Genomic DNA, 24804 nt, shown 5'->3' on the forward strand with positions numbered 1-24804 from the left:
GACTGGCTCAAGGTCACCCAGCTGGCTTCATCCCTAAGGCACAACTAGAACTCACGGTCTCCCGGATTCTAGCCCGGTACCTTAACCACCACACCAAACTGGGTCTCCATTAGGTAATAAATATCTTTATTAGATGAAATCAAGGGTTGCAAGGGTTAAGTATGCATATTTTTGAGTTCTCTACAGTTATTCATCTGGCAAGATGCTAGACAAAACAAAAAGCTAAGACCAAGGGGAACGTTGCACCAGAAATTCAGGATGTTCTCTGATTTCCAGTGAGGGAAGCACTAACATAAAGACACTTTGGAGTCAAATGATCACATGGACACAACCCTATAGTTTTCTTGGCAGTGTTATGGAAGTGATTTTTCAATGCCTTCTTCCCAGATGTTTTTTTCCAGACTAGCCTTCAGTCCTGGGATTCCTCAAGGGTCTGCAAGCAACCATCTCAAAAGCCACTCAGCCAAAGGCATTCTTCAGGAAGGAAAACCATTCACCACAGAGAGGAATCTGCATTTAATAACTCCTTAGTTATAATATGGGAATATATTTCCATATTTCAAATTAGATTGTAACCTAGTATGGTTTCTGGATTTGTTTTTTTAAAGCTAACACTTCTACTTTTTACTATTGTGAGTTTTATTTTGGATATTTTTATAGTCACACAGACACACACACACACAAAGTAGTGCTAGTTTGGTGACAACAATTGGGACTGGCAATTTAGTCGTTAAGCAAAATGGTTGCTAAGTGAAACTACAACTGTGCTTATGATCTTACTTCAGCTTTTCTTTGCTTTACAGACCTGCGAAGGTTGTAAATGGGAGGTCTGGTCTAAAAGTTACTTTTTCATCACTGTTGTAACTGCCACTAAATGAGAACTACCTATATATATATTATATTACACATATGCAGTATTTCACTCCAACTGGACTCTAGGGAATTAAGATCATCTGTATCCCCCAGAGCCCTCAGTAATTGTAGCCACACCACTTTTTCTACCACCTTTCCTAAAAAGGGGAGGTTGGAGATAGGATAGAAGTTGTTCATATCCACTGAATCTGGGCTGGACTTTTTGCAGAATGGGCAGATCAGCAACATCTTCAGAACCTCCCTTTCTCTCAAGAAAATACTGATGGAAGTTGAATCCAGCTCTTTTGTTAAACTGAAGTTGATCAGAATAAGGGGCAAGAGGCGGCATTCAGGCATTATGATTCCCTCTGTAATTAAAATCCACTGGAAAGAATAGCAAAATGCAGTTTTTGTTTTTCATAGAAGAACAATATGTAAACAATTTTGTATGTGCTTATATTAACACAAGTTAATAAGAACAAAAGTTCCACCCTTCTGCTATCACCCTCCATTAGATGAAGGATACAAATCTATATTGAGAAGCTTCCTCTACTATACTTGTTTAATGGGACACATAGAAAAGTTCCGATGAAGACTAAGTACCAGACAGCTATTTATGGGAGGAGAAAACACTTCAAATCATCCACACCCAACCATGTGAAATTTTGCCGGTCACCCAATATCTTTTTATCTGGCAACTTTATTATAGGTTGTATTCTTTTTGAAAAATAGCAGCAGAGCATGGCATACAAAGTCAGAATCATTCTCCTCTCAAGTCACTGACTTCATATATATTGGACAGTTGTATTTTCTAATTGATCTATTTTGAGAGCCATTTTTCCTTACATGTCATATATTTTTCAGTTCATTTTCTTTTGCTAACAATCAAGAGAACTAGGAACATTACACTATACATGTATGAAGCCCTTCCAGAAGTTCTACCAGAGAAATCTGGAGGAGTAGGATGAGCAAACGTTCTCCAGAATGGTATGCAGAATTCCCTGTTGTCCAGTCTTTTCTTACCAAGTTGCTCTGCTAAATGTTTGCCTCTGTCAGCAGAGATTACACGTTCTTCTTCCATGTCACATTTATTGCCGACCAAAATAACCTGGGCATTGTCCCAAGAGTAAGTTTTTATTTGGGTTGACCTTATAAAAGACAGAGAAAGAAAGCAAATTCATTAATGTATCAGCAAATTTACAAGACTGGCCCTACTTTTATACAGAGTTGGACAATAGCAAAATGCAGTTTTTGTTTTTCATAGAAGAACAATATGTAAACAATTTTGTATGCGCTTATATTAACACACGAGTAAGTTCCAGTTGGATTTTCTAAGTCAGGGTCCCAAAGAACTTGGGCCAGCCCTTCAAAATTATCTCTGGCTGAGGTTCATCTGAGTCATATATATCAGCCTGAAAACTTATATCTTTCACAGTAAGTGGTACTGTATTTGTCTTGAGAATTTGAGCAATTAGGTGCAATCTTTTTATGGCAGAAAATCACAGAACCATAGTCTAATCCCTGCCCAGAGCAGGAGTCCATATACCATCCCAGACAAAAGGTTCTCCAAACTTAGTTTGAAAACCCCCAATGACGGAACACCCACAACTCCAGGAGGCAGGTTCTTCCACTGTTTAATAGTTCTCAGGGTCAGGAAATTCCTTCTTATTTCGAGTTTGGATCTCCCTATGTGAAGCTTCCACCCACTGGTTCTTTTCTTAACCTCAGGTGCTATGGAGAATAAACCCACACCCTCTTCCCTGTGACAGCCCTTAAAGTATTGGAAGATTGTTATCAAGTACCTCCATACCCTTATCTCCTCTAGGCTAAGCACAGAGAGCCAGTTTGGTCTAATGTTAAGGCTAGAAACCATGAGACTGTGAGTTCTAGTCCCACCTTAGGCATGAAAGCTGGCTGGGTAACTTTGGGCTAGTCACTCTCTCACAACCCAACTCACTCACAGGGTTGTTTTTGTGGGGAAAATAGGAGGAGGAAGGAGTATTAGTATGTTCGCTGCCGTATTTATAAAAATAATAAAGGTGGGATAAAAAAAATCTAAAAAAAACAACAACCCATACCCTTGAACTGTTCTTCATAGGATTTAGCCTCCAAGCCCCTTACCAGGTACTATCAGTACTATCATTCTCTGTGATCCTGACACCATGCCTCTATTAATGCAACCAAAACTGCATTGTCCCTTTTGGCTACTGCAACACATTGCCGACTCATGCTGAGTCTGTGGTCTACAAGACACCCAGATCCCCCTCAGAAGTACTGCTGCTAAGCCAGGTACAGCCTACCTTGTTTCTGTGCATCTAGTTTTTCCTGCCTAAGTGCAGAACCTTACATTTCTCACCACTGAACAACATTTTGTTGGATAGGGCCCAATGTCCAAGTCTATCAAGATCTTTTAAAATCTTGAGTCTGTCTTCTGCGGTATTAGCAATCCCCCTCCCAGTTTTGTGTCATCCACAAATTTTATGAGCAAAATATGAGGCAAAATGGCCAAATTTCAGAGATATTTGCTTCCCAGTGGTCTCCTACTCTCATTCCCAGCAAAAGCAAACTAACTGGTCCAAAAATGTTCTTCCTGTCCCTGCTAAGGATGCCACCACATCTCCACCTAGCCTCCTGTAGCTCTCTGGAAGGCTGGGATGCTAAGCTACAGTCTCATCCCCTCAACTGATCCACCCCTGGTTTAGATGGCTCACATGACAATCTCAAGCTTCTTCTGTCATCAGGAGGGCTACAAATGGATGAGTTCTAAGTTCTTTCAATTCTACCAGTTGTAAGCATGCAGATAGATTACATTAACGTCAATGCTAATTTTACAAGTCTTCTCTGTTGGCTTAGTTATTGTGCCAAATATTTCTTCAGTTTCTTTCTCAAATTATCTCATTCAATCTCTTGGAAAAATACACATTGATTTTCAACTATTTTTTTTAAAAAAAAAAGATTGAAAATGATTTTTTTTCCTCATGGTTGGAGATACGGGGGGAGGGGGGGCGTTGGAGCATCCTGGCTTTCATTGTACAATCATCTCTCAGAGGTCTGGAATCTCTCTGGCTTCCTGTGCTATGATTAAATCCCAGGGGAAGACATTATGGGAGAACTCTTCACATGGCTCTTTTTCAGATTACAATTACAGGCAATCAGAGACACTGCACAGAAATGGAAAGATGTATAATAGAAAAAGGAAAATATAACACATCACTGCCTCCTCTGCCAGTTTGTAACAACAACCAAAACTGCCCTAAAAACCTTCTGAGCTACTTCTAAATAAATATAAATAGAAAATAGAAATATCTTTCAGAGAAGAACTAATTTTCTGAGAAAACAGAGGAATAGATTTGTTCAGAGTATTAATTTCTGTATCACTGGCATATTTGTAATTTTTGGATGATTTAGTTCTCTTGATTTTCTTTCTGATTCTAAAGTACAAATGTTCCTTACCTGAGGTGAACATTCAAAATAAAAAATCAAAATTAAATTAAAATTTGTGCAATAATACCGCTGTAAAACATCTTTCTCCTTGTTTCTTTGGAGATTGTGAATTCTTTTTTTTGGCTGTGTTTGTTTTCAGCATGAGGTGATGTTCCAAGAAAATTAAATTAGGACATCTCCTGTTTCAAATTAGTCCTGTTTATACTAGGTCACATGTGGAACTCTTACCAGATGAAGACATTTCATTATGAACAGATCCATTGAATATGAAAAGTACATTTTATGAAGAACAGATTCATGTATGCATCTACGTGGGTGAATTTCTGCAGACCAGTTTGAAGACAGATATCCCACTAAAAAGAATCCCAAACTGTCTCTAAATACACATGCATAACTATGGCCAACTGGTGCTGAAAATACATTTATCTCATGTATTTACTGGACTTATATGTTTCTCCAATCCAGCAGGACTCTGAGATATTTGTGCTATGCAAGTTGGTAATGAAATGGTTAGTGACTGGCCAAGTCCTTTCTCCAGTTCTGCAAAACAATTCTGCTTCTGTCAACATTAAGATTTTTTTTTTCCCTTCAGGAGGGGGTTCGACAGGAGTATTTAGACAGAATTCTCAAGTGCTGGGTTCAGTTTCCCTTACAGATTCATTCATTCATTCATTCATTCATTCATTCATTCATTCATTCATTCATTCATTCATTCATTCATAAACATTTAAATCAACACCTGGGCAGCCAAATCAACCTTCACTATTTTCCTGCGTTCCTTCTGGCCCTGTGGCTGCCATGTCAGTGCCAGATCACCATAGAAATGGAGCAGTGCTCAGGTCAGAATGAATTTGGGACACGGCAAAGACACAATCTCTAGTCTCTGGTTGTGAATGAAGTGCCTTCCCTCCCCCTGGCTTTTTAAAAACTTAAGTCTTTTACAATAGCACTACTGAGTATGTTGCTCTTTCTTCTTGCATATTTTTCCTATATGCACATTTTTGCAAGTGATTTTCCCTAAGACAATGTGCTTTTTACTAATATACACATTTTCAGCTTGTGCGTTGAAAAGTTTTGATTTCAGCACGTAACTATATTCCTATTCATATCTGTGTTTGGAAAATGTAAATTGGGAACTCAATTAAATTCTCTCCCATCCTTTCCATCTACATAGACTTTTTTTTTTCTTGCCAGAAATATAAACATATGGATACCCCAGTTACACCAAAGCCAACAGCATTTCCTGGCATGCATTTAATTGTAACCTCATGTTCTAGTTATGCTGCCTGGTGTCATAAAGACCAAAGGAGGGGACATATGAAAATGGTCTAACAAGTTTGCCACCATGGGATATTACAGCAATACATGTTAATTGAGATTTTGTGTGTCAGGCACAATGGTGTATGCTATGTCCAGCTGTGAAAAGTGATTTTGTGGTTCATGGTAAGCAGTCGGTAATTTTAATCTTTTCCCTATTGGGATACTTGTCATTAAAATTACAAGCTTTTAAGGTTCCTAGTACAAATGCACAGTGTGCCTCATCATCAAAGATTAGAGTTGAAAAGGAGAAAAAATGTTTGTGAGGGAAACAAAACCAATGTTCATGAAAGACCACTTGCAAATACAATAGAATTTGAAGTTTTTTTTATGTGTCTAATTTCTTATATTTTCAGTTCAGTTTTATTATTCTGCATACAAATGTAACTCTCTGAACATGGACTTATAAATGGACATATGTGCATTCAAGATCAATGACACAGATGCCAATTTTCTCCCATGACCTTCTTTGGTGGAGATGATTGGCAAATATTCATTGACCTTCACTGCACTATCTTTCCTTCCTTCCTTCCTTCCTTCCTTCCTTCCTTCCTTCCTTCCTTCCTTCCTTCCTTCCTTCCTTCCTTCGATTCAAAGACCACCAATATAATCATTCTGTAGAATTTTGACCTGAAAGAGATCCGCACGGTCACTCATGCCCTGGTCACCTCTGGGTTGGACTACTGTAATGCACTCTACATGGGGCTACCCTTGAAGGGTATCCGGAAGCTACAGCTGGTGCAGAATGCGGCGGTGCGGACAGTTCTTAATGCCCCTAGGAGGGCACATATAACACCGCTGTTGCGCGAGCTGCATTGGTTACCAGTTTGTTTCCGGGTCCAATTCAAGGTGTTGGTCATCACCTTTAAAGCCCTTCATGGCACGGGACCAGGTTATCTGAGGAACCGCCTCGCCCTGGTCACTTCAGCCCGTCCCACTTGGTCCAGCAGAAGGGGCAGGTTGCAGACCCCACCGGTCAGGGAATTTCGATTGGTGGGGTCTAGGCAGAGAGCCTTTTCTGCTGCAGCGCCCGCCCTATGGAACATCCTGCCTCCTGAGGTCCGGTGTGCCCCCTCCCTCATGGCCTTCAGGAAAGGTATTAAATCCTGGCTTTGCCAGAAGGCCTGGGGGCCAGAGGGGGGGCCGCACCTGTGGAGATGGCTGGTGGGATGATGGGTTGCCCTCCCCCCAGCATCTTACAGATTTTTATAGGGCCAAATTAGAGGAGGTTTTTTAGGGTATTTTTAATATGTTTTTAAATTATTTATAGTTTTTAGTCATTTTGGAGAGAATTGTATTTCTTCTTTTTTATTGTGAGCCGCCCAGAGTCACCCATGGGGGAGATGGGCGGCATACAAGCCGAATAAATAAATAAATAAACATCAACAGTGAAAATGCTTTTTCCTTGACCTCTTTCTACATTGGATTGGTGAAATGAAGATCAGGACAGAGGGAAACTAGGAGTGGATTTATAGGTGAGCGTGTGTGTATGTGTTTGGGAGAGAGAATGGTTAGGTAACAAAAGCAAAGATCTCAACTAAAAATGGGTGGAGGAATACTTAATTATGAAACTATGACTGGATTTACAAACCACAAATAGTTTGGGTTTTGCTTAGCATTTGTAAACTATGATTATCATATAGCGGTTTTTTTTAAAATTAAATTAAAAGAGAGAATGACTGGTCCAAAGTCACATAGCTGGCGTCCATTCCTAAAGGAGGATTAGAACTTCCAATCTCCCTGTGTCTAGTCCAAGACTTTAAACACTACACCAAACTGACTCTCTTATTTAAAAACGCAATCAAGGAAAAAAACCTGAAAGAAATAAAAGGAAATAAGGAAGAGGTTTACAAGTATTATAAAACTGAATTAGAAAATTCCAAGATCTACAGGATAAAGTAATTTATGTCAGTTTAAAACTTCAGATCATTTAAAAAATCAAGATAATATGCATTAATTAATGAAAACAACAGCATAGTATAATTAACACATTGTACTTTTTAAAAATGTTATTAAATATTTAAAAATAGAACAAAAAAAACAAAAAGAAAAGTAGGAAAAGTATATAGGGAAAAATTTACAAATGTTGCGAAATTTAATAAAAATTTCAGAGTAACATTACTTTGGTTCTATATATTAAAATATCACATCAATTTAAAACTTCAGATTGTTATTAAAATCAAGATATTATATAACTATTGACAATTACAATATAATATTATTCGCATGTTGCGCTAAACTTGCCAGCAGAAATTACTGAAGAGTAGATCAATAGATTTAATTAATAGATTGATTCAGACTTATTGGATAAGCTACTAAATAAACTACTGTTAAGCAAATCGACTTACAAGAATATGTGAACCCAACCTACATAATCCCTCCAGCAAATATTTAGGAGGGCTGTTCATATTAAAAAATTAGGGATGTGCAGAGCTGAACTAGAAAAGGCGCTTTGGAGAGGGTGTGGGCATGTTCACTGAATCATTTTGTGCCTCCTTAAAGAAGCTGAGCCTTTGTTTTGGCTTGACAACCCCACCCCCACCCCCCAGTATCTTTTCTGCTTTGGATCCAAATAACTGCACAAGTTTGTTTTAATTTTAATTAGTCTTAAAAATGCCTTGGAACGTGCAGCAGCACAGCTGTTTTAATAAGTTGATTCAATGTGACTCATTAAAGCAACTACATCTTTTGCAAGGCTCATATGGAAACCTGAAAAAAAAGCCGTGGTTGTTTTATAGAGATATTATGCTCCCATGCACTCCAAAGCCCTTCTTTGAATGAGTTTAAAAATGTGCACACCATGCTATTTAATACCCAGTTCCAATAAGGGGACCTTAGTACTCTAGAAGAACAAAGTAGACTGCAAACCTGATGTCTACCTGCCATTGCTAAGATTAAGACTTTGTCCCAGAATGGCTTAATATGTTAGGAGAGCCCCACCCTTCCCAGCCAATTCCCATGGTTAAGCAAACCAAAAATTAGCACAAAGAGTGAGCCCAATATAAATCTCCATCATCAATTAATTACAGCCAAAGAATACAGACTTTGGCTTCATTCCGTTAGTCCTTTCAAAAAACAAAGTGATAACTAGCAAGATTCTATTGTCAATGCCACCTGCATGTGCGATCTGTTGAGAAGAAAAGGTGAATGCCTATTCTGTAATTTATTTATTTATTTTACCTTCTCCTGCACTTCCTTAAAGTGAAATTAGTGTTTTTAATTGGGCAAGTAGAGGGGCTTCCCATTTATTTCTTACCTCATCCCTGCCATCCAAAATAAAACAACAGCAGGGAGCTAGTTGAAATTTGGGTCGCTTAGAAAAAGATTCAAGACACAATTCCCTTGGCCACTGTTCACTGCAACACCTATGCTGTTTTCAGATAATCCTGGATTTTTTTTATCAGAATTCTTTTTTGGTCGAGAAGTCCATTCTATTCCTAACTATATGGGTTAAATGCCTGCTGTAGTAGGGTCAGAATGTGCTGAATTCTTGCTGCTGATGGTTTCCCCCCACCCTATTGCTCTCTTCCCTTAACAACTGCATTATCTGATTCCTCATGATGGAAGAATTCCTGTGATTGAGGCAGGGGCAGCATTGGCAAGACAGCAGAATTAGATCTAAGGATTGTTCCTTATGAATAGTTTTAGTTAAACACGAAAACACACATTGACTTCGTATTACCTGTGGAACCAAGATTGTATGCAGAGAAATGTTCATATAAGAGGCTCTGGTGCATCCCCTCCTCAGAAAACCATCACTGGATCTCACCATAGTGAACAATTTTTGTCCAGTCTCCCACCTCCCCTTTTTAGGGAAGGTGGTTGAGAAGGTGGTGGCATTGCAGCTCCAGAGGATCCTGGAGGAAACAGATTATCTGGACCCTTTTCAGTCAGATTTCAGGCCTGGATTTGGGACGGAAACGGCGTTGGTTGCACTCATGTATGACCTCTGGCAGAAGCGGGATGGGGGTAGTGCATCCATCCTTGCTCTTCTTGACCTCTCAGCGGCTTTCAATACCATCAACCATGGTATCCTTTTGGGTTGACTTGGGGAGTTGGGAGTGGGTGGCACAGTTTTTGTGCTGGATCTCTTCCTTCCTCCAAGGTTGATCCCAATTGGTGTTGATTGGGAGTGAGAGGTCCAGCCCATGGCCCCTCCATTATGGGGAGCCACAGAGATTGGTACTTTCTCCACTCTTTTTTAACATCTACATGAAACCACTGGATAAGATCATCTGCCACCATGGGTTGAGGTATCATCAATATGCAGATGATACCCAGTTATACATCACCATTCCGGGTGACCTGAGTGATGCTGTGACCACCCTTTTGTGATGCCTGGAGACTGGGGTCTGGATGGGGTGCAACAGGCTTCAGCTGAACCCTGGTAAGATGGAATGGCTGTGGATTGGAGGCCCCTCTGTATCCAGGAATTTAGCATCTTTGGTTTTGGAGGGGATTGCACTGCCCCAGACAGATCTGGAGTGTAATCTGGGGGTCCTCCTGGACTCACAACTCTTGCTCGAGGAGTAGGTAGCAGTCATGGTCAGGAGGGCCTTTGCCCACCTTCATGTGGTGCGCCAGTTACACCCCTTCCTGGATCAGGAGGCTCTCTGGTCAGTCACTCATGCCCTGGTTATCTCTCGGTTAGACTACTGCAATGCGCTCTACATAGGGCTATCCTTGAAGAGTATCCAGAAGCTACAGCTGGTTCAAAATGTGGCCTCACAGACAAGCTTGGGTGCTCCAAGAATGGCACATATAACACCTCTGCTGCAGGAGCTGCATTGGGTGCCAGTTTGCTTCTGGGTCCAATTCAAGGTTACCTGAGGGACTGTCTCACCCTTATCACATCAACCCACCCGGTCAGGCAGAGAGGACATGTTGCAGACCCCATCAGCAAGAGAATGTTGGCTGGTGGGGACCAGGAGGAGAGCCTTCTCTGCCATTGCCCCTGCCCTTTGGAATATTCTCCCCCCAAAGGTGCAGCAGGCCCCTACCCTCCCGGTTTTCTGGAAAGGACTTAAGACCTGGCTCTGGCAGCTTGCATGAGGCGATAAGAGTTTTAATCAATCCTGGGGGTGGCTGGTGCCCTGATGTCACTCCTTGAACTATTCACCAATTCCATCATTCTTGGAATTTATTACTTATTTCAGACTGTTTTTATATTGTATTTTAATTGATTTTATCTCCTCTGTAAACTGCCCAGAGTCACTTTATAACAAGATGGGCAGTGACAAATTTGCTATATAAATAAATAATTATAAAAAAATATTTGGTGCAATCTTACACATATCTACTATAGATCGTATCTGGTTAGCTCTGTAGATTTTTGCAGCCCAGATGTGGTAGCCCTAGTCTACTCAGCAGTAAGTTCCTTCATCAAATGGGACCTGTTTCCAGAGAGATATGAATAGGATTGCAGCTTTAGCTTCTAAAGGGAGAAAATCTAATGACTCTTATTTTTACTGTCTGCCCAATTTTATTTCTATTCTCCCTTTTCTTCTTTCTGTAAAATATCCAGAACTTTAAATATCTAGCTTATTGTAAGATATTCTAAGATCTTAGATTGAGCTAGATACTGTAAAGAGGACATAAGTAATATTTTGCTTTACAACTATGGAGGTGGCCACTTCTATATCCCCTCTAAAGATAACTAAAATAATATCTTTCAAAATCTGCCCTATCATACAAATTAGCAGACACAAATATGCAAGTCTTCACCTTCTTTTGTCAGTTGCTAGGGCTTTCTTCCTTTCCAGACACCTTAAGAAACACACTAGAGTACAACATTTGGGTATCAGAGATAATTGTTACCAGTAGTAGTTAATATGACCATACATAAACTGGTATAAATAAAATGTAGTCTGCTTTAATTATTTATGACATTAGAAGGACGTTTATTGGTTTATTGTCCATTGTTATATCCCAACATATCTTGACCTGTGGCCATCCTTGATCAGCCAGCTCCATCACTCTCAGCTGATCAACGTTCTCATGTTCCTGATATAACTTTGAATTTCAGAATACCTTTGAGAGACTCCTTCTTTCAATTTCCTTATGACAATCTATCTTTTCTGTGAAATGTTTAGAATCTCCTCCTAGTTCTGGAGTTAGCCAATTACAGCCTTCAAATGTTGTTGGGTTCCAACACTGATCAGCCCCAACTAGCAGCGTTCATTGTAAGCAATGATGGGAGTTGTAATCCAAGATCTGGAGAGTCATAGCTTTCCTGCATATAACCAACATGCTGTGGCATCTAAGATTACATGTGTAGCTAAAGTAACTGGATATTCTTGTAATTTACCCTTGTCTTCTCTTCTTTTCCCTTCCTGTTTCTTTTGTGTCTCTTTTGAAATGGCAGATGCCTTACTGATGGGATCTGAGCTCTATTTTTCATAAAAAGATTTGCAGCAATGTGTAAGAAGGCTTCCTCTGCAGCAGCACCTCATATAGGTAACTTGTTGCCCCAAAGAGACTAAATTAATCCCCTTTCTATGTGCAACTGAAAACAATTCCATTTTAAACAAGCTTTGGATTCCCTTACTGCATAAGTTTACATATTTATTGTTATTTTTGGCTCTTTGTATTTTCATCCATCCATCCATTCATTCATTTTGATGTTGAGATTGTAATTAGGGAATCTTGTTTTAATGATAGATATGTCTGATGCCTCTTTTTAGACTTCACTGGACATTTGGGGAAGGAAAAATGGGGTATGTATTATTTTTCCAAAGGAAAAAAATATTCCAAGAAACAGAACCAATGGTAAACCAGGTCAGTATTTCCAGCACCATATGCTGGAAATGATTTTGACATTACATACATAACCCCCTTGCTACATTTGAGAGTTGGCTCAGGAAGGAAAGAATCAGAGGCTGGATTCTCACATCACTCTAACTAAAATGGTTTGGCTCTAGCTTAAATCAGGTCTGCGCTAGTAGATTGTAGTATCTTTATAGGCTCACACCACCATAGTTGAAGTGATTGCTGTTATGTTGGCAAGATGATGTCTTGAATGACTCTAGAAGACACTACAGGTTGCTAGTGGAAATGAGCATAGCAATTTGTGTGCATCTAGCTGCTGAGTTTTTCAGATAAACCTTGGTTAAGCAGATTATGATTCAGTATGATGTGTGAATCAGCCACAGGCAAGAAAGATGCAATTTACAAAATCTAGTGGATTCACTGGAAATTTGCACATAGCTTGCATTTCAATTTTCAAAAAAATATTTTTTGGGGGGAGGATCTATGGAAAATAATTAAACGTTGGGGCAAGAAACCAGAAAATCAAGATGTGATCATTTTCCCCCCAAGGCTCAATTTCCCCCTTTTTCTAATGGCATCCCTCAGTTACTTCATATACTATATTTTGTTGCCTGTCCTGTCTTTCTCCTTCGGGCCAACAGAGTGAATGACCCACAAGTGAATACTCAGACCTGCGGAAGAAGTGTACTTTTTAATACATGTGAAAGAAAGAAGGATGGTTAAACATGACATCACTCTGTGTGCTTTTGACTTTTAAGTCACAGGGGCATAGGCTCTGCCTCTGCCCCATCCTTCCATTCCAGATGCCACCTCCGGGTTGGGATTCTGTAGCCGACAATTCTAAGCATAGCAAAAGACCCAACACCATTACATCAACAAAGCAGTTCACTCAAACTAATCCTCAACAGCGATAGCAGCCCAATGCTCTTTTCATCAGGAGTGTTCTTTTTGCTTTGCTTCTATTTGTGTGACCAAAATCTAGGGCAAGATTCAGTGTACAACCATTTGAAAAGGTAAAACAACAGGTCAAACCTATACAGAAATCGCATATGCAGAATGAAGCTAACACAGGAAGTGCCATGAATTGCTCCTGCATTATACTGCAGATATGTACCCAATGACTAAAGCATGTCTGAAGTTATACCCAGAGCCCAGCTACAGCCGGGATCATAAATACAAACCGCAACAAATGTACTGATCCCTTTTTATAGTAAAAATAATGGGCACAGCATTCTCCTGTGAATTCCCAGAACACTTTGAGGATAAGAAAGAAAGTGCAAAAGACACATTCAGGATTCTCTTTAGCATTCCATATGCAGAATATTTTAAACAGAATTCCAATCAATATGTTTGGTTTGTTTTGTCCACAAGATGAGAGCTCTTCAGGCAAAAGAAATGTATCACTATTTTTTTTTTTTAAATCTCCTAGCAGAACTGTTTGTTCGTTCGCTTCCCTTTATTTGTCTGGGGATGGGGGCGGGGGGGAAGCCAGCAACAATAGCAGGGACATCAAATAAAGAGAATCCTCTCGGGATATGCAGAAAGAAGCGAAGAACCTGAATCTGACTTACCTGCAGGAAGGCATGAATGAAGGAAACGAAGGCTGTGGTACAAGCCAGAACAGAGTGGGGCCTAAAGCATAGACAGGGAAGATGACAAAGCCATTTTGGGCTGTTTTCAAGAGAGGCAGGGTGCTGCGGGAAGATGCCACGGAGTCCTTATATGGCAAGAAGAAGACCGCGTGGAGCAGCATGCAAAGCAGGATGAATTAAGGTTGTGCAGATTAGAACGAGCAGCTCGCTTTTTTTTTTTTTTTTTAATGCACATTTACTTCCCTGCCGACTTCTTCCCAGACAGGTTAGGTACTGAAAATAAACAATGACAAAGCCACTGTGCAGCAAAAGGAAACAGTATTTTATAATACAGCTTTTTAAAATGTGTATTACTATTCTTTGTTGTGGCCTTGGATCAACCCTGTCCTTTGCTCCATGCACACTAGCAACTGTCAACCTTCTGGCAGGCAATCAGTCTTAGGGCTGCTCTGAGTGATCTGCCTCAATGGGGGCAACAGAGTCTTTTAAAAAAGAATGCAGCAAAACCCCCAAAGAAAGGGCTTTTGAAAGTGTCACGTAAAACAGAAAATAGCTCTAGCCTCTACCAGTACGGTTAGTTCCCCATCTCATTCACTTATATAAGAAGTTGTTTCAGACTATGCACAGGTAAAATAAGTAGTCCTCGCTTAACGACGGTAATTGAGACTGGAATCCCCATTGCTAAGCGATGCAGTCATAAAGCACGATGTCACATGACCGCATCGCTTAGCAGTGGCAATCCCAGCAGTCCCCGTTGCCGTCGTTAAGTGATTACCATGGGTCATTAATCGAGGGCCCCACATGACCAGGACTTACTACTTCCTGCCAGCTTCCAACAAGCAAAGTCAATGGGGAAGCCAGCAGGAAGTTGCAAGCAGGTGGGGGGGGGCAGGTGAGTGACACAGAGTGGGGCAGGGTGGGGGAGGGGTGCTTTGGTGTGGTGTGAGTGCAGGTAGCCCGGGGGGTGGATGGTGTGTCAGGGAGCAAGCGCAGGAAGGCCAGGAGGTAGATGGTGCAGCACAAGTGTGGCCCAGCAGGCGGCCGCCTGCCCACCCGAGGCCTGCATTCAGCCTGCCACCCAGGGGCTCCTCAGGAGAAAAAGTGGCGGGAGCAGAAGCAACTTGCCAGAACGACTTGTAACCTTCCCTGCCAGCTTCCCCATTGACTTTGCTTGTGGGAAGCCACCAGGGAAAGTTGCAAATGATGATCACGTGACTGCAGGACACTGCAACCGTAGTAAGTGCGAGCCAGTTGCCAATGGCCCGAATTGTGATCATGTGACCGTGGGGATGCTGCTATGGCCGAAACTTTGAGGACCAGTTGTAAGTACCGCTCATTCTGTGCTGTTGCAACTTCAAATTATCTCTGAACAAGTGGTTGTTAAACAAGGAGTATCTGTAGATCAGTTTAATTAAGTGATCAACTCTGAACTCTCTTAAAGTTGTACAGCACCACCCCAGGAACCCTCTTATTTGGCTATTATTTAGCGGTCATGGAGGTTGCTTTTGGCTCTGTGACCCTGAAGAATGTTGAATCTGTTCTGATTTATGCAGATTTAGACATGGATTCAGAAAGGAAATTTGGACTACAGTTGCTACCTTACAATAGCGCTGCTGAAGCATTATATCTTCGTCCCTCTGTGGAAGTAGAATTAAGACAGGGGTTCCACCCAGTACTTATGATGTGAATAATATGATCCAGTAGGATCTTTTTTCATGATAAGAACTCTTCCATAGTGTTTGCTCAACATTCTCCTATTCAACAAAGATATTTCTGATGTTGTTTGCTCATGGCAGATCCTTTCTGGTATACTTATATTCTGCTTTTCCTTCATGGGACATAAAGTGACTTAGTTTGCCTGTCTCCAATATTATCATTACGATAACCCTGTAAGGCAGGCTAGGCCAACAGATTCCCCAGTGAACATCAGGGGTTGAGTCAATCCAGCATCCTAACTGCTGAATCTCAATGCACATCTGGGCAGCAGAATCCTAACTGCTGGGCTCCTCATTCGATTCTGGAGGTGTCTCACTTGTCCTAATGAATTTTATGAATAGATGGCATACAAATTATGACAATTAGCTAAATATTTTATTTCCTATTTTCCTTTTTAGTTTTAGCTGAAAAATAAACTTTAAAACGTTATTTTAAAATGCTGAAACACTGGTAATTATAGCCTCCCCCACTATGGAAGCAAAAATTGATTCTGGGGCTATCAGTCCCGCACAACAGAAAGCAATAAAATAGGCAAAGTCTGTGAACATAAAACTTTTAATTAAAGGCACAGAAGTTTAGAGGGGAAAAAGTAGGTTGTCTTCTGCACTCATTGTGCCTGAGTGTGTACTTGAATAACTTTTTGAATAAGGCTAGTATATCTGACTGCAAAACTTTGCTTGGCCGCTTGATAGCAGCAAAGAGACATAGAAAACTATCTTTTGCAGCCCAGATGTTTGGATGGATGATACAAAATGGAGGTGGCAGAGAGGATCTACTCCATTCTCCATTTTCTGATGCTTGCTAGCCATCTATCAACTTGGCTTGACCTGGAAGCCATTTTGCATATAATATAACACCACCACAGTGGGGACAGGAAGTCTTTGCAATTACTGAAAGCTGACTCCATATGTGAAACTCTTACAAACGTTAGCTTCTAGTGTGTTTTTGGGGGTGGAGGTGTATGTATTAAATTACTTTCATCCAGGATATTTAGTAAATGTATAGATTCATATAGTCATTTATGTCTAGGTTTTTATTCTTCAAAATCTGGTCACCCTAAGTTGAATGTCTCTCTGATATAACTGATTTCAGAGCAAAAGTAAATGAGATTATAAGAAATAATCTTAAACACAACATTATACCCCAACAAGAGTGATTCAAGTACCAATGAATAATGATGAAGCCAAAGAGTAAAAGAACCCATGAATTCTTTGAATAACAAAAGAATCCAGAACTCCATAAGGAAACCACACATATTATTTACTCATTTCAATTGGTTGCTTATTTTGAAAAACTTTAGGGGAAATTCAAATGTAAACATAAGTGAAGATTATATTTAAATGCAGACTTCCATTATAGCAAAAGTAGGCAATGCGGTGGTCAGAAACAATGATTTCCTGTTGCCTCTGATTCTTATTTAAATTCTTTAATTAAAAAATATGAAATGAAGCTGGTCTATTTCAAAACAAATGTCAGCCCTCATTAGGGCTGCTAGGAAGTACCTGATGAACTCTTACAAAAACGTGATTAGCTGCTTTGCATGGAAGTCACTTATCCAGAAAACAGTGAAGGATATACTAGTGTGGTAAGAAGCATCTTGGAAGCCTAAGTGTCTGTATAAACCATGATGACCTCACTTATCATGTGCATATAAACTGCAATTTAATTTGTATCACTTGCACGATGATGTCATGATGCACATGACATTACTTGCCCCAATTCCCATCCCCTACAGAGATATCCTTGACTAAAAATAATAGCAAAGGACAACTTCTACAATTTGGCTTTGGGTCAATTGATGTTGTGTGATTTTCCCAATACCAACCATTTTGTAACAAATACAAAATGCCAAATGTTCCCACCACCAACATAAAATGCCTTAGCTTTGTATTATATTAGTTTTGTAGTACAAGTAGTCCTCAGATTGCAATGGCAATTGGGACTGGAATTTCCATTGCTAAGTGATGTGGTCATAAAGCACATCACGTGACTGCACTGCTTAGTGACAGCAATCCCAGCAGTCCTGGATGCCATCGTAATCTAGGACCCCATGGGTCGTTAAGTGGGAAGAGGCAAGAGTCCCAGGCAAACAGGCCAGCAGGTGTGCGGGTGCCATGGGGGTGGCGGGGGGTCTGCAGGTAGGCACTCTGGAACACAGATGGGTGCATGGGTGCCATGGGGGGAAGTGAGGGCTGCAGGCATATGCTCCAGAGCACGAGCAGGTGTGCGGGTGCCATGGGCAGACACTATGGAGCATGGGCAAGTGAAAAACGGCAGGAGTGGGAGCAACTTCTGACTTCCTGTTGGCTTCCCCATTGATCTTGCTTGTGGGAAGCTAGCAGGGTACATCAGAAATTGCATGCAGAGCACCAAGCCCTGTGACTTCAAGGATTGGTCGTAAGTACCACTCATTCAATGCTGTTGTAACTTTGAATGGTCACTGAATGAGTCATCGTAACCCAAGGACTACCTGTATGCTATACATTAAACTATATTACAGTATTCCTAATGAAAAGCTATTTGCATGACTCTCTCTCTCTCTCAGAAGTGTGATTCAGAGGCATCCGCAAGGGAAAAACAAGGGATAAGTGATAAAAGCAGCATTATATCATTGCAACATAAGTTGTTCCTCTTTTGTACAAGCACCATGATGTAGGAAGGGGGCAGAGCTTGGGTCTCAATGATGCGATACTGTTTTCATCATTTTGAAAAAGCCTCTGAACCTGTGGATACCACTGATGTGATTAGTAGATCATATTGCAACTATTCTGAGTCAGCTCCTTTTTGTTCCATTTCATTTTAATAAATAATTCAAGGTGCTGATTTGAGACCAGCAAATCTGAAGAATGACCATTTAATAACTTTTTAAATGGATGAAATATTGCAAGATTGATGATTTCAGATGTAAATATGCTTATGAAATTTTACAAGCACCAGGTGAAAATGCAGAAATCTAGAAAGATTTTAGGGAATGTGAGTGTTGAACTCTCAGGAATCTGATTTATTGTATACTTCTCCCATTTTTTATTTTTATTTCTTGCTGCCTCGCACCTGAAAAAACTGCCGATTCCCTGATTTATATAAGTGGATGCTAATCTTATGAAAACTATGTAATATTAGTAATGATATTAATATTAATAATGATATTAACATGAAATGCAGTCGCCAGATATACATTACTCAAGCAATGAAAAAAGTTATTTTAAATCTATGTTTTTTTCCACCTTTAAGTTTTACTTTTCTTCTCACAATTTGAGTTACTTATGATCTACAAGGAGCTATGATACAGAAGGCTTTTATGCCAAATAAATATTTATATGCAAATATTATTTGAAATAATTAGATTTGGTCTGGGGAGTATACAACCAATTTGTGGAAAAAAATTAAACTACAAAATTCAGGCTCCTAAAGAGATGACCATATAAATGCCCTTGTTTGTAGGAACAGCAAAAGGTTAAATCTCACTTATCAACATTTATGTTTGCTATTTTCTGAAATAAAATATGCATTATGCTATGTGGGCAGAGAAAACAGAACTTTCTTTACCTGTAGTAAAAAGAACTGAATTGCTTCCACTTAGTTCTCAAACTAGAGTATTTGAGCCAAGCCAAGATTAATTCTCATTACTAAAGAACCAAATGAGTAACATAATTCATGGTAGATCTTTAAAAAGCTTCTGAGAGAAAGCACTGAAAAAGCCAGGCCATGATGAGCTGAGAGGCCAAACTGCATGGAATAAAAACTACCTAAAGGACATAGAGGAAATTGTAAGGAAAAACCATTCAATATTTACAATCACTAGACAGTAATAAAGGGGACGCGGTGGTGCAGCGGCTTAATGACGCTGAAAGTTGCCGGCCAGAAATGGTCGATGCTTCAGCGGTTCGAGTCCAGCCTTCGCGTTAGCAGGGTGAGCTCCTGTTTCCTCCCCAGTTCCTGTAAACCCAACAGTTTGAAAACTCACATGAGTAGATAAATGGGGACTCTCACTCTGGTGGGAGGAAAAATGCTGGCGGCGCCTTGCAAAAAAGGAGTCGGGAGCAGTTGCCGGTAAGCGCGAAAAACCGTGCGCGCCCTAAAAGGGCGCAAAGCAACGGAAACCCCGCCTCCTGCGCTCACCAGCTGGGCTCTGCCCTAGGAAGGAGGCTCTGGCAAACCACTTCTGAAAAACAATTGCCTTGAAAACTGCAAAAGGACTCGTCCAAAGCAGTCACTGCAGGGTCAGCAATGACTGAGCGCAGACAAAAAAAAAAAAGACAGTAATAAATTGCAACCATAATGCTGCAAGATAAGAAAGGTTCCTAGTGGTGTGAGTCATAAATAATGCAAGTGGGCTAGTTCTCATATCTCACGAAGAGACTTGTAAGTCAGGATTAAACTGGCATCATGGAGAGTCATATTCCAATCCAGACCAGGATGCATCATTGCAAACTTGGAAACCTAGAGGTAAGTTGTTGGAGTCTGAAACTGAAATGCAACAACCTGACACTGTTACAGTGTTGTCCAACAAAAGCAAAACTTAAAGTTCTTGCCAATTGTTCGGCCAGCGGCATCTAAGGTTGTTTTGCTAGCTAAAGATATTGCCTCCCACTCAGAAGTCTTGCTATGCCATTCAGACATCAACTTCTAATTTTATTCTATCATGATATCACTTAAATCAGATCACTCCATGATGCTTCAGGATATCACTAACCTTGTAGTGGGATTAAGGACCATATTTTATTCAAGCCTTCCCCTACCTGGTGTCCTTCTCCATGGCTATGAGTTATGGGAGTTGAACTTCAACATACTGGGAGGGCACCAGGTGAATGGAGACTGCTGCATTCTCTTCTACAGCTCATGGCACCTGGCCAGGCTAGGTCCTAACACTAACCCCTGGGTTTCCAATTTAAATTATAGACTCTCAGGCCAGAAATGATTTCAGGTGAACAAAACCTACTGTATTTATTAGAAAAGAAGAGTTTAAAATGATTCCCACAAAGAGAATAGTAAAAAACAACCTTACAAACATAGACAACAACCCAGTGCAATGATAGCTTGTGAAGATAGGAATGCCAGTTCTAGCTGAAACCATTCCTGCAGACTTCCTCCTCTGCAATATACATGTACTCATACCTCACATGTGTGTAGATATACCTGCCAGAAGTCATGCTCTCAAAAAGGGCAGGACCAGGATAAATAAATAAATAGATTAATCACTACCGATTAAAATTAACTGCCTGTAAAATAATTAATGGATCCTCCATCTGCCTATACTGACCATTCTTTCTCTCATACACAAGCCATTCTCATACACAGAAACGTATTACGCACATACAGACATTTCCATCTCCTTCTAGCAGAAGCAACAGAAGAGAAGGAAAATACCATGATGGACATGGGATCAGAGGAAGGAGGAGCTGAACTACATGAACCGGAAAGAGAGAGAGCATAACAAAATAGAATGAACAAGAGGAAAAGAGGTAACCAACAAGGGAAGGGAGAGAAGCCCTGTTTATGTATTACAAAAAGGGTTTTCTCTCTTTCTCTTTAATTACAAAAAAGGGTTAAAATCACCAGGCAAGCAGCACCTCCTCCTGAGGAATGTGCAAGTTCTGCTTATTCCTTTCTTTTCAATACCTTCCTTTGGAGTGGGGAGAGGAAAGGAATCCTTGTCACTGTACTGGATAACAAAGTATATAATGATTTCTTGGAATGTGTATGCTGTAGGATGTGGCCTAAGGACAACAACCAATGATACAGTAGTGTTTTACATTGTCACACTGATGCCAAGACAACCCCACTGTTAGCCATGAAAACATCAATTTTATCAGCCCCCTCTTCCAGCCATCACAGACCAACTATAGAGATGAACCCAGAATATTTATTTATTTATTATTAAATTTATAGGCCACCATCTCCCCCAGACAGTGACTCCTTGGTGGGGTTTTTCCCCCACTTGCCATATATGGTGGTACCTGGGTTGTGGTTCTATATTTGCATGACATCAAGCAGGAACATATTTTCACAGGTTAGATTTGGTCCCAATATGGCAGTCAGTGAAGTGGGAAACATAGGAATATAGTATTAGGGAGCAATCAAAGATACCTTTAAGGAAAAGGGGTTTCTTAGAAACTGCCAGCTTGGATTGTGGAATCTGAGGTGAAGAACAGAGTGCCTTTGGTGATAAATAGTTTGCTATTTAGAGTTGTATGACTTGAGGGTATGTAATTCATGAGAGTAACTTTAAAACCACTTTTAAAGTTACTCTCTTGAATTACATACCACTTTTAAAATCACATTTAAAACTTTAAATTGTGAATTGTAGCCACAATGGTGGTAGACTGGAAGGTCTCCATTGAAACCTTTTGGATGAGCAGTCTGACCCTCAACAAATTCATTATTTTTATTTTAAAATTATGTATACCACCCTCCAAAACACTTTGGCAGAGAAAAGATAATAGTACATACACTAAGTAACTTCTGACTACAGATCTTTTGTACTATATAAATAGATGTGGCCCTTGTTTAACCCATATGTTATGTGTTCTGGTCACAATTTTATTGAGTGGCCATCTGTTTCATACAAAAATAATTCGGCCCTGTGATGAAGCAGGCTTTATTACACTATTGCTGTTGATTGGAAATTTGGAAGTAATGAGTTTGTGGTAAATTAAGCTTCACACCATTGTCAAGTTATCGTGTAGAAGGGTAGCTACACTCACAGCTGGCAACATGGAAAATTGCCATGGGCCACCCACCCGCTCTGGGTAATTGATTCCACTTTATTAACTGCTCTGTTAGGAAATTAGGTTTTTAAAAAAGCATTAAATCAGAACCTGTTTTTCTGTAGCTTAAATCCATTATTCTGAAATGAAACAGAACAACCTTGATCTTCTTCTATGAAACAACTTTTCAGGTATTTGAAGATGGCTATTATATCCCCTCTCAGTCATCTTTTGTCAAAGCTAAACACACCCAGCAGGTTCAATCACTCTTCATAGTGGAGTCCTTGGTGTTCTGAGCTTGGTTGTTTGCTTGCAAACATTTCATTACCCAACTAAGTAACATCATCTCTTCTATTGGAACTCTTTATAGCAGTATTTGCTATATTGGAACTCTTTATAGCTTGCTGGCTGGGGAATTCTGGGACTTGAAGTCCACCCGTCTGAAAGCTGCCAAGGTTGAGAAATGCTGATTTATAGATGTTTTTTTTGTCGCATGGATCACTACCAAGTCATGTCTGTCAGTACCTCCTACCTGCAGCTGAAGGAACTTCATACAGCAGCAGTCTGACAAGACTCCATTCATTCCAAAGAAAATGGGGACTGGGGAACTTAGTGGCTTGGAACTATGGAACTCATGCTGCCTCATCTTTTGCTTTAAGATACCATACTTCACAGGTTTGGTTTTATTTATTTTTGGTTTTGAGAATGAGGATAAGAGCCTCATTGGACAGGCTGGTGATACCAAGTGGCAACGTGCACAGATGGGGCCAACATGATTATTCCTCCTTTTCCTCATGGTTGGGGATGAGTAAAATGCCTTTTTTGTTAAAGCTATTCTAGACCTTCACTACAGTTTTTCTGCCATCTCAAATAGATTGGAAACTATGTGGCTGATTTTCAGCAATTTCGGTTGGTTAGGCCTGATGGCGTTTTAAAAACAAGTTCACTCCATGTGCCCCTGGAGGACTTAGGTTGCCCACGCTTGATATAAAGGATTTTTTAAAAGTTAGGAACAGCAATACCTTGCCATTATTTATCAGCAGAGCCCCAGCAAACTAACAATGACAAGAAGATTATGTGACTGGTCTTTGTAATCTTCCAATAGCCTCTGCTAGCGGATGTCATTCATCTTTTATTGATAATACCTCATTATTCTCTTTAAAACTCAGCTGTTTTCTCCAGCAGCTATTTAAATGCAGAACAAAGGAAACTATTAGGAGCCAGAAAGTAGAGAGACATGAACAGTGCCAAGATTAATCTACCTTTCCTAGAAGAGCAATTTGTTTAAGTGTTAGTTACCCTCACAAGCTGGTGGCAGCTGAATATAACAGTTTAAATATTAACTACTTCCCATTTGCTTTTATCTTTAAGTAGCAAAGGTAAAAGTAGGAAATATGCTTTTGTATTTTTATTACGAGGGAGAAAATAATTCCAAGAGGCTGGAAACGGAAACAGTCACGTTCTGTGGAAACAGGTGAAACCGAGGCAGAGGCTGCTAAACGAGGAGATTGGTTACCTTGGAAACAGGCTGGGAATCTTTCATCAGATAACAATACAATGCGGAATGTTGGCCTCCCCCCCCCCCTTTGTTACCAGGATTTAAGATGGCACATTATGGAAGGGAAGACATTTACCTGAAAGTCTTCATTATTATTTTGTGTCCCCTTCTTCTCTTGAGTGTTATCTAATGGCTCAACGTGTTTCCACATAAGATATATGGAGGAGAAAATGTGATGGCTTCACATCTTGTTTTGTACCAAATGCAGGGGGAAAATAGTATCAGTGACAAAGATCCATCTTGAAAAAGAAACTATCCATAAGCAGCCCTCAAATGTTTCATCCAAAGACAATTCTGACCTGACAGGTATGCACAGTGAGGATGGATTAGACTAAATGAAAAACCCCACAGTGCCCCTCCCGCCCCGCTAAACCACGCAAATATAGATGTAAAGAATGGCAGCTTTCAGTCTGAGATAATTGGTAAAGCTTCCAATACGATCGGATTTCCTTTCTTAAATACCATAACTGCTCTCCGAGATGAAATTTGGCCCCCTGAATGTAAGTAAGGAGACCAAAATATAAGTAAGTTGCTCACAGATTATGCCCATGCTTTCTACTCAGAAGCTTTTCTCTTTGGGTACAGAAGGCAATTGGATTTCTCTAGGCGAGAGAGGCAACAAGGTGATTCAAGAAAAGGATGGGAACAGGAAAAGAAAGATATGCAAGGAGTGGGCTTAAAGCCCACACTGTGAGATCATCTTACAATTATCTAAAAATGCAAATGTGCTGGATGCCCAGCTGAAAAACAAGACATCTCAGTCTTAACTGTTTTTTTCTGCTAAAGCTCTGGACCAGTGTTTCTCAATCTTGGCAACTTTAAGATGGGTGGACTTCAGCTTCCAGAATTC

The 24804-nt window shown here is 40.2% G+C and overlaps 1 protein-coding gene across 4 annotated transcripts in view; it reads right to left on the minus strand.

Moving 5' to 3' along the window:
• Positions 1-24804, minus strand: part of RAB3C (RAB3C, member RAS oncogene family) — a 97012-nt gene that overhangs the window by 8440 nt on the left and 63768 nt on the right. For all 4 annotated transcript variants that reach the window (XM_088152792.1, XM_007428365.4, XM_088152793.1 and 1 more), the window contains one exon: positions 1876-2000. In XM_088152792.1, the coding sequence (XP_088008918.1) occupies positions 1876-2000 (125 nt within the window). The remainder of the gene's footprint in view (positions 1-1875; positions 2001-24804) is intronic.

Source organism: Python bivittatus, unplaced genomic scaffold, assembly GCF_059951505.1.
Source record: "Python bivittatus isolate LINGU-HERP-01145 unplaced genomic scaffold, Pbiv_v1 ctg000570_np1212, whole genome shotgun sequence".
Taxonomy (NCBI): Eukaryota; Metazoa; Chordata; class Lepidosauria; order Squamata; family Pythonidae; genus Python; species Python bivittatus.